This window comes from Panicum virgatum, chromosome 5K (genome assembly GCF_016808335.1).
Source record: "Panicum virgatum strain AP13 chromosome 5K, P.virgatum_v5, whole genome shotgun sequence".
Classification (NCBI taxonomy): Eukaryota; Viridiplantae; Streptophyta; class Magnoliopsida; order Poales; family Poaceae; genus Panicum; species Panicum virgatum.
In genome coordinates this window covers 2,649,420-2,665,192 of record NC_053140.1, presented here as the reverse complement: position 1 = coordinate 2,665,192, position 15,773 = coordinate 2,649,420, and the positions used below count along the sequence as shown (strand labels likewise).

The window sequence follows — 15,773 nt, the reverse complement described above, 5'->3', positions numbered from 1 at the left end:
TAATCTTGTGCACCCTTATTTATTGAATAATTCAAATAGTTTCTGTTTACAGAAAATTATTGCATCTTGGTTTCATTGTTTAAACAAAATATAATTGCATCCTTCTTGTTTGAAATAAACTGTAATGCAATTAATTGTTGAGTGCAGCAAAAACATAGGTGCATTGCTCAAGACTTTGTATTTTTCAATGAGCAAAAATACCTGTCAACCTTCTCCAAAAAAATACATATCAATCTAATTTTTGTGTGCATCATTTTTTGTTAGCACACGTATATGTGCTTCTTTAGTTATATTATACTTAATTAGAGAATTTACGGAGTAGCACCATATTATTCGAACTATTTTTTAGGGAAATTGAGTATTCAAGATGCACATATATTGCTTGATTCATTTCGTACTTTATAAAACAATATGCTACTTTTGTGTGCAATCAAGTTTGAACATCTCACATGTTCAATAATTTTACATTTTCTATCTGCACGAAAATATATGCATGTTATCTACCGAGATAATTGGACATTTTTAAGCATCCCAAAATATATGTGTATCTTGAAAATGCTGTAGTAATTAAATTAATTTCACTAAAAGTTATAAAAAATATTATAAATACCTTTTCGCAAATTAATTCAACATTTCTCACTTTGTTTGTCTTGCACAAAAGTCTATTAATCATCACACAGTTTTGTAACTATATTTTACATAGTACACTAATTTATGTAGATACTTGTAAAACAATTTAGAGGGCGGTGCCTCTTTGAAAAAAAGTGTGCGTCTTGATTAAGAAAATATAAAATGAATGTGCTACAACCACGATTGTGTGCATCATATTTCTCAATCAAATGTGTGCGTACACCACGTATCCTACTCATATTTTTTGCACAGTAAGAAATATTTAAATCTAATGCATTCTCGGTGCATATATTTTTTGCACAGTAAGAAATATTTAAATCTAATGCATTCTCGGTGCATCTGCGTTTAGTTTCTTATCTGTACCGTGAGCAACTGTCGCATATGAGTTTAATTCCTTATTTGTACCGTGAGCAATATATGTGTTTAATTTTTTATTTGAACAGTGAGTAATATATGTGTTTAATTTCTTATTTGTACCGTGAGCAATTGTTGGTCCACCGGTACAGCTGCAACCAACTTAGATTAATTTTATCTGCGTCATGCGCAACTCTCTGGAAGCATCATGCTCCTTCAAGGTCTGTACCTGATCTATTCATTAACAGGATCTATTCATTAACAGTGTAGCTACCTTCTCATCGATGCACGTGCTGCACCCTCCGCGAGCTGAAAGCCTCCCGTCGTGGTCTCCTCGATAGATGCGCCTCCGGTTGTTCCCAAATTAAAAAAAAAAACATCTGCACAAAAATATGCCGGAAATACTCCACCCGTACCTGTTCTTCACGAATCTTACACGATCCTGTCACCGGCCACCGCTGGTTCTTCTGCCGAAACCCGCTGCTGGGGAGTACTTGCAAGTCGCGGCCTGCAAGCAAAGCTGTTCCGCGTGATGTGAATGCTCACAGCGACGTTTGGCTGACCTGACTCGGGCTGTGTTTAGTTCCATGGAAAAATACTGTAGCGCTGAAAAATGGACTGTCACTTTTTGTTTATTTGTGGTAAATATTGTCCTACCATGACCTAATTAGGCTCAAAAAATTCGTCTGGTGACATACATCAAAACTATACAATTAGTTTTTTATTTACCTATATTTAGTACTCTATACATAGATCATTTACTATATTTAATGCTTCGATGTGATTTCGATGGGATAGAAAATTTGGAGGAGTGGTGGGGTCTAAACACAGCCTCGGAGCAGCTTGCAGCTCCTTGCCGACCTGACTCCTCCGCCATCCCTTCCCTGGTAGGCGGTAGCTGTAGCTCTGCGCCGAGCTGCTCCGGGAACTTGCCGGCATTCAGTAGTCCTGTCTCCATTATATAGAAAGCAAGATTAGCCCCAATTGTTAGCTTGCTGCCTTAATCAGGATAATTTTCTAGGCTTTTGCTTCTCCTCTTCTCCGTTCCAACTATCAACATTCCAATGGCTGACGTAACTGGGTACCGGAAAGAAATCCTGATTGGAGCATCCGCTTCTCCATTCCAACCAAGTTTTCCGGCCGTCTCTAAAATATTTGCCGACTTGGGGACGAATTTCGCGTCACACAACTACATTCTTTCTCTTCAATTCTCGGTGCGCTCGAATGATTGCCCTTCCTTATTCTTCCTGCCAGTGGCGTTCTTTCTCCAAATAGGATATGATCGGGAACAGGAGCAGGGTTCTGGCCCTGTTTAGTTCCAGCAAAAAAAATTTTGCGTTGGAATCTTACTAATTTGAAGTACTAAATGAAGTCTATTTATAAATTTTTTGCACAGATGGGTTGTAAATTGCGAGACGAATCTAATGATACTAATTAATCCATGATTAATCAATAATTAGCGGATGATCACTGTAGTATTACTGTTGCAAATCATGGATTAAGTAGGCTCATTAGATTCGTCTCATGATTTACAGTCCATTTATGTAAAAAATTTGTAAATAGACTTTATTTAGTACCCATGTATGTGTCGAAATATTCGATGTAATAATTTTTTGTGTTTACAGGATTTATATGGGGTGGGCATTTAAAACCCGAAAAAACCGAACCGAACCGAATAGACCGAAATGTCGGTCTATTCGGGTTCTCGGGTTCGGGTTCGGTCCACACTTATGGTTTAATTCGGGGTATGGATTAGGGTTCGGTTCCTAGCCTCCAAAACCCGAATAGACCGAAATTCATTCAAACTCTTGGTATGCCATGATATCTTATGTGATTTTTGAACTTATTAGCTAATACTCCCTCCTTCCCCGTTTATAAGGCATGGTGGAACATGACACGGTCTTCTAAACAACACTTTGACCATTTATTTATCATATATTATATCACTTTTGATTATAAACTTATAATCATTGTAAACTATGTTTGATTATGAATCCAATCATATGAAATTTGCATTATAAAAATAAAAATTTAATAGTCAAATTATTAGTCAAAGATGAGAAGATTTGAATCTTGATATACGTGTATGCCTTATAAACGGGGAAGGAGGGAGTAGTTGTTATCTCATCTTAATATTTGTATGTCTATTTCATTATGCTATTTTTTCATAGTTACTTATCTCTATTACTCGTACTTCTATTTAACTATTCATTGCATATATTTTGATGGAAGATGAGGGTGTGTTTATTATTCGGTTAATTCGGTGGACCGAATAGACCGAACCGAAATATTCGGTCTATTTAGGTTCGGTTTCTAATTTTGTCTTTAAAATTTCGGTTCTTATTTTTTGAAACCCGAAATTCGCAAAACTCAAATAGACCGAACTGAAATACCCGAATAGACGGAATGCCCACCCCTATAGGGTGGGAAGTAAACTGGGCCTATCTCTCGCGACCGAGCTGGACGCCATTATCACAGGGCAGGATCGGTGGGATCATGTGGTAGGCCATGATTGCCCTCGGGCCGCAGGTCCAGGACAGATGGTGTCACGTCCCCGCACTGACCGGAACAGGGGTGTTGAGGTGTCGGCCGTCGAATCCGTGACCGGGATGCCGGCTACTAGCACGCAAATGGGTAGAGCCGGAGTAGAGGGGAAGAACCCCGTACGGAGGGCTGAGCAGGATGCTTCAGGGATGCGGCAAGAGGATACGGAGAGCTGAGCAGGGCACCGTCCCTGTTGGGAAACGGAGGGATCTCGTTGTGCCTCTCTTACCCGGACACGGCTGGAAGGGCACCGTAGTACGGCGCGGATACGTATCCGCCGGTAGCGGGAAAAAAAATTAAAATCGCAAACAACTCGATACGTGGGCCGGACACGTATCTGCACGTCTTTGGGGGCACGGCCCAGCCCACGAAGCACTTGAGCCTGCTATCCCAGCCCGTGACCTAGCCCCCACGCTCGCACTGGCACAGGCGCACAGCACCCTCGCACTCGACGCACGCACGCAGCCGCCGGCCGCCGGCCGCCGCCCGACCAGGCGCCCGCCCGCCCGAGCGCCGCCGCTCCCCGTCGCCGGCGACGAGCCGCCGCCCGCCGGCAAGGAGGAGTGCCGGCTGCAATCTCTGGTGAGCTTTCCGTTCTCGTCGTCCTCTGGGATCTGGATTGATTTCTTCCTTCCATTTTCCCCCCTCTCTGATGTCCTTCTCCCCGATCTAGAGACCTGTTATTGCTCTCTTCTGTAGACGGCTACATCGAGCATTGCTAGTGCATACTGCTGCTGGTGTTGCTAGCGCAACTGCGCAAGTGCTAGTAGTAGCGTAGGATCTGCAGCCACGATTGATATAACGGCTCCACTCTGGGCTCATGTTAACATTATAGAGAAGCCTAAATTAGGAGGCGGTAATGCTCTCTGGAAACGCACGTATTGCTCGATGGAGAAGTTCACTAGCAATTTGCTTATGTTGAACTTCGATTTCTTATTGTTGTGAACTTTCCTATGCACTGTTTTTTATTTATTTATTTTAAAAAAAATCTGAAACGTATCCACGTATCCGAGTTTTTTTTGGAAAAATTGCCGTACCAGCGTATCTGTATAAGGGTGTGTGCTGGCTCTGAAGCCTATGTGTCTGTGTGATGGAATTTGGCTATCTGAAATCTTTTGTCAAATAGTCAACTCTACTTTAATCATTTGAAAAATTGAATTTAGGAGCATATCTGATGTTAGTCTGCACAAGCATTTATTACCCACCATGTTTGTTAGGCTCTCCGCACTCATCGCTCTCTAAATTCACTTTCCAAAAGGAATATTCATGCCTGGTCATCGAGATTCTCCTCTCTATATTCAGTTTCGTTGCGCTCGTTCACTCTCTATATCTCTACTCTATCCCAACTATCACATATTTTATTCAACCATCTCCACCTAACATCTCATTTTCTTTTCCTTTTCTTTTTTTTCTCTTTTTTTCTCCCCTTTTTTTCTTTCCCCTCGTCCGTCTCGCCCCCCTCCCCTGCTCTCTGTCTCTCTCTGTCGACCCGCCGCCGCTAGCCTCTCTCCCTCCCTCGCGGCGCGGAGGCGGATCCATGGCGGCGGCGACGCCCATGGCGTGTCCGGCCACGCCTCCTTGCTGGTGAGCCGCGGGCTCAGCCCTCCGCCCCCTCCCATGGCCGCGCAGCGAGCGGGTGGCTCCAGGCGGCCAGCGCGCCGAGCGCCCGAGGCCGGGGGCGGCGAGGTCCAGGAGCGGACGGGGCGGGAGCCAGGACATGCCCCGGCGTGTCAGTGCAGAGGCCCCGCGCGGCTCGAGCTCCGGCCTCCCACCGTCGTCCTCGCGCCGGAGAGGCCAAGGCGGCGGGCCACGGCCACGGCCACGGCCCCTCCCCTGCAGCAGCCGCCCACTGGAGATCGGCAGTGGGCATGCGTCCCCTGCAGCTGCGTCCCCTGCGAGCGGCGGCCACGGCGGCGCAGAGGTTCGCGCGGGGTGGCGGAGGCCGGCGCGCCTGCCCCCGGCGGTGGGCCTCGCGGTGGCCTCGTGCTCCCCGAGCTGGGCGCGGTGGCCATGGCGGCGGCCCTCCCCGGCTCCCTCGGCGGCGCGCGCGGGCGCGGGCATCGGGGCGGGGCGCGGTGGCCATGGCGGCGCGCGCGCGGCGAGGCGGGCCGCGGCGGCACGCAGCGGAGGTGGCGGGTCCATGGCGCACGCGGCCGGATCCCGCCGGCCTTCCTCCCTCGTCGCTTGGGTCCATGGCGGCGGCGGCCCTCCGCCCTCCTCCCTCGCCGCTCGGGTCCATGGCGAGCTAGGTGCGGCCGCTCCCTCGCTCGAGCGAGGCGTCCACGGATTCTTGGCGGCGGCGGGAGCCCGAGCCACTCCCTCGCCGGCGCCCCTTTTCCTCCTCCCTCCCTCCCACTCCCTCTCCCCCGGTGAGCAGGGGCGTGCCGCCGTGTTGCCTGGCGGTGCTAGCGGTGGAGGAGGCCGCGGCCGCATGGCGGAGGAGGCCTCGGCCCGGTGGTCGACCCCACGGCGGAGGAGGCCGCAGCCACGAGCCCCGCGGGGGCGCAGGCGGAGCGGAGCCACGGCGGGGCAGCGGGCCTCGCCGGACCGGAGCTCGGCGGGCCTCGACCGTGCGGCACTCCTTCTCCTCTCTCCCTCGCTCGGCGGCGTAGCGAGCGGCCGCTACCTGCGCTCGATTTGCCGCGCCGCTCCGCGTCCGCAAGGATAGCGCGCGCGATACAGACCCCCGCTGCAGCGCTTTTTTGCGGTAAAACGAACTGCATAAGATGTACCGTTTGGTTTACAGAGCCCAGTGCGGGCAGCCTTATATCACATTGCTTGGCCATTGATCCTGTCCACAGATCAATTCCCTGTTTTTGCTGCGAGTTTTAGTTTTCTGGTACAACGATGACAGAGCTTTATTTTTCTTTTGATGGAATGGAACTCACAAAGATCTATCATGCTATTCTCATGAGTAAATGATTTGTTGGTCTCAAACATACAGAAGATTTTAAGCAAACCACTTGAGTGAATTGTTCATCAACCTATATTTTTTCTTTAATGAGTTGGTTGATGTTGGTACTGTACTGTAGACTTTGGCTAGTGCAATATCTTATCACAGCAAGGCTAATAATTCATTCTGTACTATTAGGGTCCCGTGTCAATTTCGAAGGTTTACACATGGATTCAGCAGCACAAAACTTCCAACCCAGGACATTCTCCATCAAGCTGTGGCCACCGAGTGAAAGCACACGCCTCATGCTTGTAGAGAGGATGACCAAGAACCTGTCCACTGAGTCCATATTTTCCCGGAAGTATGGACTTTTGGGCAAGGAAGAGGCTCATGAGAATGCTAAAAGGATTGAACAGCTGTGCTTTGTAGCTGCAGATGAGGATTTCAAGAAAGAACCTGATGGTGACGGGAGTTCTGCTGTCCAGCTGTATGCTAGAGAAACTAGCAAGATGATGCTGGAAGTTCTTAAGAAAGGCCCAAGGGTTACTGCAGAATCAGAAGTGCCAGTAGCTGATACACCTCTTGTGCCTGGTGATACTGTATTAGATATATCTGGTGGCAAGCGTGCCTTTATCGAGGCAGATGAAGCAAAGGAACTGTTGAGTCCACTTACCAAACCAGGAAACTCGTATAAAAGGATTTGCTTTAGCAACAGGAGTTTTGGTGTTGATGCTGCTAATGTTGCAGGATCCATTCTCGAATCTGTTAAGAATCAGCTTACAGAGGTAGATATATCTGATTTTGTTGCAGGAAGGCCAGAAGACGAAGCTCTTGATGTGTTGCGCATATTCTCCAAAGCACTAGAGGGTTGTGTACTGAGATATCTAAACATCTCTGACAATGCACTAGGTGAGAAGGGTGTCAGGGCATTCAGTGAGCTTCTGAAATCACAGGATAATCTGGAAGAACTCTATGTCATGAATGATGGCATATCAGAGGACGCTGCAAAAGCTCTTTCTGAGCTTATTCCTTCGACTGAGAAACTTAAGGTTCTCCACTTCCACAACAACATGACTGGAGATGAAGGTGCTGTGTATGTCGCTGAGATGGTTAAGCGGTCTCCAAATCTGGAGAGTTTCAGGTGCTCAGCAACAAGGATAGGATCTGACGGTGGTGTCGCGTTGTCCGAGGCATTAGGGACATGCACACATCTGAAGAAACTGGATCTTAGGGATAACTTGTTCGGTGTTGATGCAGGGATTGCTCTCAGCAAAACCCTTCCAAAGCTTCCTGATCTCGTTGAACTTTATCTCAGTGACCTCAACCTTGAGAATAAGGGTACACTAGCAATTGTCAATGCCCTCAAACTGTCAGCACCTCAGTTGGAAGTCCTTGAATTGGCTGGAAATGAAATAAATGCCAAGGCAGCCCCGGGTATAGCAGAATGCCTAACAGCCATGCAGTCACTTAAGAAGCTGACCTTGGCTGAGAATGAACTCAAGGATGCCGGTGCCGTGATTATTGCAAAATCTTTGGAAGATGGTCATACAAATCTGAAGGAACTTGATGTAAGCACAAACATGTTTCAGAGGGCTGGAGCACGCTGCTTTGCACGGGCAGTTGCAAACAAACCTGGTTTTGTGCAACTGAACATCAATGGTAATTTCATCTCCGATGAAGGGATTGATGAGGTGAAAGATATTTTGAAGGCTGGTAAGAATTCGCTGGATGTTTTGGGCTCACTAGATGAGAACGAACCTGAGGGGGAGCCTGATGATGGTGATGAGGATGATGGTGACGAAGATGCCAAGGATGATAACGTCGAGGACGGGCTGGATTCGAAGCTGCAGAACGTACAGGTGGAGCAGGACGATGAACCATGATTAGGCTAACTAGTTCTAGCTTTTTGTCCAGTAATCTTCTGAATACCAGCTAGGCTAGACTTTTAGTTATGAGCAAATGCACTGTGTCACCACCATTTAGAACCGAGTCAAGCAGCCTGGTGATCTATCCTTTCCGTTTATGGGAACCTTTTGTATCTTCTGAACTTGGTATCTGTGGTTGTCAGGGTCAGGAAGCTGACTTTGAACATTATTTCATGGACCCTATTTAGTACTACAACTTATTCGCTGTGATGTTTTCGGGCGCTTCATTAGTTTATTTGCAATATGTGCTATTGTGGCATGTATGAATGTTGCCCGTATTTTTCTTTTATATAATAATGTTGCCTATGTTGGTGTCTGCACAAGTAACGTGTGAATCATGTGGTTTTACTGGAATATTGCTCTCTTTTTTTAGTGTATCGTTTGATGAATTAATAAATTCGTCTGGGAACGACTCGCACTTTGCAAGCCATGCGAGTTGTAGAGTTTTGGTATCCAGCAGGAGCACGTCGATCTTCGCATCATGTAAGATGGTCTCGTTTCTGCTCTCCAGTGATTTAAGCATGGTGTGGTTCTTTCTGTGGATGGATGCTTTTAGGCTCTGTTTGGTACCGCGAGCACTAGGAGTGTGACGCTTATACGCCAACACAGCTCGATATCGCTTACGCAATTTTCCCCGCACAGTTCAAACTTCCGCGTTTTGCGTTGGGGGTGTTCGGCAAACGCGCGTTCCGCGTTTAAGCATCGCCAACGGCCGTCCCAAACAGGGCCTTATGATGATGATGTTTCTTGTCTGTAAATGTAAGCATCATGTAATTTTACATTCATGTCTGCCGCATGTGGGTTGCTGCTACTCACTATGGCAACTTTGCACAGTTTGAGGATTTGCTGTAAATTAGCTTTTGGGTAGCTTGATCCATTTGAAGGTGTAATAATACGATTGAATCGTACAACCATGGAATTCAAACTTTCAAGTGAACACGAACCAAATGCAAAACAGGATTACAGGAAGCTGGTTTTGATATGGCTTTTCTGGTTCAATCGTTTTCTGGTACACTGATCCCCTCTTCAGGTAACGATGACACTTGTGTTCTCTATATACGCTTGATTATTTCTTTTTGAAAGGTAGATTCACAACAGTGCAATCTAGTGCTCTATCCGATTGCACGACCGGTCTGGACGTACACGTAGCTTTGCCAAGAATGTTCCTTGCTCGGCCGACACAGGGCATGCATTGGGTAGGCAATAGAAGAACTGCCGAGATGAACAGGTGTTATCTTGAGAAAAGAAACCACTCGATGGCGCTTGGCGCGGCATCATCTGCCGTAGACTTAAAGCCATGCCAAAGGTACACACATGCACGCACGCACGTCTTGTTTGATCACTGATCAAGTGCTGCTGATCTTTGGCCTGCCCATTATTAGTAAAAACTTAGCATGGAGGATTAGCTGCAGACGAGCCGGCGGCGCCCGACAGGAAAAGATGGCCGCCGTGACGGTATCTGGCGCGGCCTTCCTGCCTGCTCGACGATGCTCGCTGCTGGCTGGTGCCAACTGCCATGCGATGATGCGACACCCGACTTGCCATTGGCGACCTGACTGCCGCCACGAGGTCTCGCCCTGTAGCCTACATACCCGGTGTCCACCCCGTTCGTATCGTCTCGGCCGCCGTGCGCGCTCGGTGACCGGCACTAGCGTCCACGGCCGCGCAGCCCCATGCCCACCCCCGCCCCACGCTTGAGCGAGCCCACTCGTCGCTCGCTGTCATCGAGCGTCGCGACGGGGTGCCCGCAGCCCGCTGCTGCGGTTGGGTTGGTGGTGGTGGTCTCCGGCCGGAGTCAGGAACCGGCCCAACAAACCCGCTTGTCCGCTTGCGAGCCGATGCCAGATTGCGAGCGCGCCGCAGCGGGGGCGCCCAGCCGGGCCCACCCTGTTCGCCTAGCTAGTGCTGGTGGTTGGTGCTGATTTTTTGTGAGAGAAAAGTACAATTGGTTGGTTGGTGCTAATGACTGGTACTGATTTTGTGTGAGAAAAAAATACTATTAGCTAGATACAGCGAAGATGAAGCGAACACAGTGGCCTCCCGGCTCGCGCTCCACTTGCACGCGCCGGCAGACCCCGCCCGCCCGGCCGCCCATATAGACGTGCCCGTGCGCGTGAGCGCTTCGTCATTTGGTTCATCGAACGCTTCACTCGCTCTCTGTCGTTGCCGCTGGCTGCCTGGCTGCCGGTGGCGATGGCGACGGGGTGGCTCTCCCGGGCGCTGTGGCTCTCGGCGCTCGCCGCCGTCGCGGCCCTCGCGCAGGGGCAGGGGCAGGGGCTGTCGCCGGGGTTCTACAACGCGACGTGCCCGGCGCTGCAGGCCGTCGTGCGGCGCGGCGTGGCGCGGGCGGTCCGGAGCGAGCCGCGCATGGGGGCCTCCATCCTCCGCCTCTTCTTCCACGACTGCTTCGTCAATGTAAACCCTTCTCCGGCTGTTCCGTGTTGATGCCGCGACCTGAGCGTGGATGGGTACTGTGACGAGTGTGTTTGCTTGGGAGTTGCGCCTGGCTGATTGACGTGTGGTGGCGTGATGGCAGGGGTGCGACGCCTCCGTCTTGCTGGACGACGTGCCGGGCAGCTTCACGGGGGAGAAGAACGCGGGGCCCAACGCCAACTCGCTGCGCGGCTACGAGGTCATCGACGCCATCAAGGCGCAGGTCGAGGCCTCCTGCAACGCCACCGTCTCCTGCGCCGACATCCTCGCCCTCGCCGCGCGCGACGCCGTCAACCTGGTCAGTTCAGTTCGGTCCTCTTCTTCCCACACAAATCACGCACGCTCGGCTCGACTGAGCAGAGCCGCGGCATGCTGCAGCTCGGCGGGCCGAGCTGGACGGTGCCGCTGGGTCGCCGCGACGCGCGCAACACGAGCGCGAGCGCCGCAAACACCAACCTGCCGCCGCCCGACGCGGGCCTCCCCACGCTCCTGTCCATGTTCCGCGCCAAGGGCCTGGACACGCGCGACCTGACGGCGCTCTCCGGCGCGCACACCGTGGGGCGGGCCCGCTGCGCCGTCTTCCGCTCGCACATCTACAACGACACCGCCGCGGACGCCGCCTTCGCCGCGGGCCTCCGCGCCGGCGTCTGCCCCGCCGCGGGCGGCGACGGCAACCTCGCGCCGCTGGAGCCGCGGGCGCCCGACGCCTTCGACAACGGCTACTTCCGGGACCTGCTCGCCCGCCGCGTGCTGCTGCGCTCCGACCAGGCGCTCTACGGCGGCGGCAACAGCACCACGGACGCGCTCGTGCGCGCCTACGCCGCCAACGGGACGGCCTTCGCGGCCGACTTCGCCGCCGCGATGGTGAGGTTGGGCGGCCTGGCCCCAGCCGCCGGGAGCGCCGGCGAGGTCCGTCTCAACTGCCGGCGATTGAACTGATTTTTGATTTAGCTGCACGCGGCACCATTTCACATTGCTCATCAATGGATAATTAATTAGTTCTTGGCGCACGCTTCAGTTTGACACACGCATGATCGATTTGGTACGCAATATTCTTCGTCTCCTCGACGCACAGTTCGGAAACGCTGTTCCTGCGCTGGATTGGATTCCCGCATGTTTCGATCGATCGATCGCAAGGATAGATCGGGCCATCTGATGTCGAATTTGCGATGTCATGGCGCAGGCTTTTTGACCCCTGGAACTGACGCGGGCATCATGCAGACATGGATGGGATCGACATCTGCCAGCTGCGCCTGCCGCCGCGCAGTAGACCACACTGTGCGGGGATGCTCGCCGCGGGGCGGGGGCCCAACCTGCAGCCACGGATGTTGTAGAGAGCGCAATGATTCGTTCCGGTGGACGAAAAGGGCATCGGACTATCGGAGCCGGCAGCCCGGCGGTGCCTGTCAATGGCATCCACGGCCGCGCTCTCGTGCCTGTGCCGGCGGGCGGGCCCGTGAGACGGCGCTGTTGGCTTGTGAGCGCGACGCTGTAGCGTGGATCGCGTCGTTCTCGTGCATGGCCTGCATCTCACTTTGCCGGGGCCGCAGTGCCCACGCCTAGCTAGGAAGTAGCACAGCCTCACCCTCTCCTCTCGGACAGGATGTTGGATGCATGTCTGATCTCTCGTCATTCTCTCTGCTCGGCTGGTAAAAAGTTGGCTGATTTCGGTTAGTTTAATAGTGTTGTATAAGAGAGGATAGATCGAAATAAGTTGAAATAAGTAGAAAGCAGCATCATTTTCGATAGGAGCGGTTTGCTAGTTGCAGTGCTTAGAATTATTGCCAGTTTGCCAAAGCAACGGCGCTCCGTTCTCACTTCTGACTATCTGCAATGGGGGTCTATGCATGACCATTGACCTGATACTCCTGGTTTGATCGCCCTGGGGGTTACACTGAACATCTGCAATGGTTTTGCAGGGGCACACGGCCCCAGGGCATCAGTTTCAAGAACTTTTTTTTGTGAGCTCATTATCAGTTTTAAGAACTGTAACGAGGGACCTTATCCTTGAGGATAAAATGACAGCTTTTTGTTTGTTTGTCATGTGATGCTGTGAGCGTAAAAAAGCTGAAGATATATACCTGCAACCCGTGGCGGACGCAGATTACAAACTTAGGAGGGACTTGGTTCTTCCTCCTCCTCATCTTCACTCATTTCCTCTCTTTTTTCTCTCTTTTCTTTTCACTTTTCTCCTTTGATTTCAGTGGAGGTTTTGGGCAGGGGGGCTAGAGCCCCCTAGCCCCCCTGTAAATCCGCCCCTGCCTGCAACTCTGGCCTCTGAGGAGTTGTTGGTTTTAGCGGCTAAATTTTAGTCCTTGTCACATCAAAAAAAATCTTAGTATTTAAAAGTATTAAATAAAAGATAATTATAAAACTAACTGCAGACAAATCTAATGATGTATATTAATCCATGATTAGCGGATAGTCACTGTAGCACCACTGTAGCAAATTATGGATTAATTAGGCTCATTAGATTCATCTCGCGAATTAGCACTTAGCTGTCAAAAAAAATTTATAAACAAATTTTATTGATATTTCAAAATAGTAAAATTTCTTTAGATGTGGCAGGGACTAAAAAGAGTCCCTACAAACAAATAGCCCCTGAGTCTCTGTTCGCTTCATCTTCGCTGCATCCAGCCAACAGTATTTCTCTCTCACACAAAATCAGCGCCAGCCAACAGTATTTTTTTCTCATAAAAAATCAGTACCAGCCAGCCGAACACAGTGTGAGTCTGGGGGCAGGGCGCCAGCCAGCCACTCCATAATTGAGAACAGACATGATTAACATTTTCTGTGAGTACAAACATGATAACTTGATAAGTATAGCCTCTTTTTCAGCACGCGAATGATGATGATTGAGAGAAGGCAATCTTGTCTTGTTGGGCCGTATGAAGCTCATAGATTCAGGGCAAGATTGGTCTACAGCCCAAATAGAAGTCCATGCCAAGGCAGTATTAGGCTACAGCCCAAATAGAAGAGGTAGCGATGACGCCCAACCCAAGTTTGGCTAGGCGCTAGTCCGATTCTAAGCGGTGACCCACTGCCTAGCACCTAGGCGGGAGTAATCGCGCCTAGACGGTCCTAGGTGTTTTTCTAGGCGTTTTGCCAATATAGGCAAAACTAATATATATTAGGATGAGTTTTTTCTACACTCGCGTGTAGCTACTCTCATCATCAGTATACCACCGTATGTATGTTCTCATACTCATTTATCACTTTGAGTATGTTTATATACTTATTCTAACATACTTGAAAGATATATATATGAAAAATTTCAAAAGCAGTAATATTTTTTAAATATATAATTATACCTTATTATTAGTATATAAAATAAGTATGTCAACATACTTTATGTATGGTTACATACCTAATGTATATACCATCACAGATGTTCAAGTATGATCACATACTCTATATACATATTCTTTGTTGGGTCAGATACGTAATGTATGATGAGATACACATGTGGGAGTAGCTACAAGCGAGTGTAGAATGGAATTTTCCTATATATTATGTATATATAACAAAAAAATATTGAATATATAGGACTATAGCAGCTGCAGTTTCTGATGACATCCTATACATTCAGACAATATTCATTCAAGCAAAATCAGATGAGCAGGGGAAAATAGATGAGCTGAGAGGGAGAGCGGGGAGGGCACCCAAGAGCAGGGCTCCCTCGTGCGCCATGGGGGAGGAGCCCCTGTGCGCGCCCATGTGCACGGGGTGGCCGCGCCCGCGCGTCCTGGCCGCGTGCTGCTGGCCGCGCCCGCCGGCGCCCCTGGCCGCTGGCCCCTGGCTGCTGGTTGCACCCGTCGGCGCCCCTGGCTGCTGGTTGCGCCCGTCGGCGCCCCTGGCCGCTGGCCCCTGTGTGCGCCTGCTGGGGGAGGAAAGCAGGGGAGGCCGCGCCCGCAGGTGGAGGAAAGCAGTGAGGGGAGATGAGCAGGGAGGGGAGCAGCCGGCGGGGGAGGGGATCTCGCCTTGGGGAGTGGGGTGGCCGGTGGGGAGGGGTGTGCCGTCGGGGAGCAGTGCCGGCGGGGAGGAGCGAGGCAGTCGGGGAGCAGGGCCGGCGGGGAGGAGCGAGGCCGACGGCGCGTGTCGCAGGCGGAGCCACAGAGGAGGGTGAGTGGGAGCGCGAGCGGGAGCGGGATGGTGCTTATTCTTCCCGTGCGACAGTTTTTCCTGCGCCCGACACGGGTTTAGCGCGCGCTTCCGCGGCAGCCGAAAAAATCGGCAGCACAGCCGGGCCGCCCGCCTACGCGCCCGCCTTGGGCGCCTTCGACCGCGGCTGATGCCACATTTATTACATCAGATGGTTCAAAACCGTACAAACCTTGGAGGACACTCGATACAGATGATAATAATGATTAACCAAGCTACGACATAACACCAGACCGCAAACCACATGGGGTCTATCACAGGCTCAGAGTACTGCGACAGCGGAGGCATCTCGACAGGGCCGGTACCACAGGCAAGGTTGGGTGTAGAACGATAACCCTACTCGGCGTCGTCTGGTACGAAGTCTGGGTCTTCTTCTGTAAAAAGTCAGAGTGGGGTGAGTACAAACGTACTCAGCAAGTCCAACCACACCCACGGAGGGGGGGTTATAACAGAATAATATGCATAGGTAAATCAAGGATAAGGTTATGGTTTAATTTACAGAAAAATGATATTTTATGTAGGGTTTTATTTTAACAGAAAACTTTTTTTGAAAACAGTTTTTGTAGTAACCCGGAGTTCAAGTTTTAAACTGCTGCCGGACTCCCCGTCCGTCGTAGCACACGGCACAACTGCCGGACACATTCCAAAACAACTCACGCTAACCCATCCCAAAGTAAGCACTAGTGGTGAGACCACACCGTAACTCGCCCAATACCGTGGGCACGGCTATTCGAATAGCTTTTATCTCTGCAGAGGTGTGCAATTTTACCCACAAGTAGGATACCACAAGTCGAACACCGTCGTGTCGGTGTAGATCCCAACATAGCCATTAC

The 15,773-nt window shown here is 50.5% G+C and overlaps 2 protein-coding genes across 2 annotated transcripts; both read left to right on the top strand.

Annotated features, from left to right (window-relative positions):
* The first annotated feature begins 3,896 nt into the window (after positions 1–3,896).
* On the top strand, positions 3,897–8,652 carry LOC120705647 (RAN GTPase-activating protein 1-like). Its single transcript, XM_039990098.1, has 2 exons — positions 3,897–4,110; positions 6,620–8,652. Exon 2 carries the CDS (start codon positions 6,649–6,651, stop codon positions 8,302–8,304), a length of 1,656 nt encoding a protein of 551 aa, XP_039846032.1. The 5' UTR covers positions 3,897–4,110; positions 6,620–6,648; the 3' UTR covers positions 8,305–8,652.
* Positions 8,653–10,460: 1,808 nt separating this feature from the next.
* LOC120705650 (peroxidase P7-like) lies at positions 10,461–11,796 on the top strand. The gene is made up of 3 exons (XM_039990104.1): positions 10,461–10,761; positions 10,883–11,077; positions 11,158–11,796. The coding sequence occupies exons 1-3, from the start codon at positions 10,540–10,542 to the stop codon at positions 11,716–11,718; spliced, it is 978 nt and encodes a 325-aa protein (XP_039846038.1). The 5' UTR covers positions 10,461–10,539; the 3' UTR covers positions 11,719–11,796.
* Positions 11,797–15,773: the final 3,977 nt, after the last annotated feature.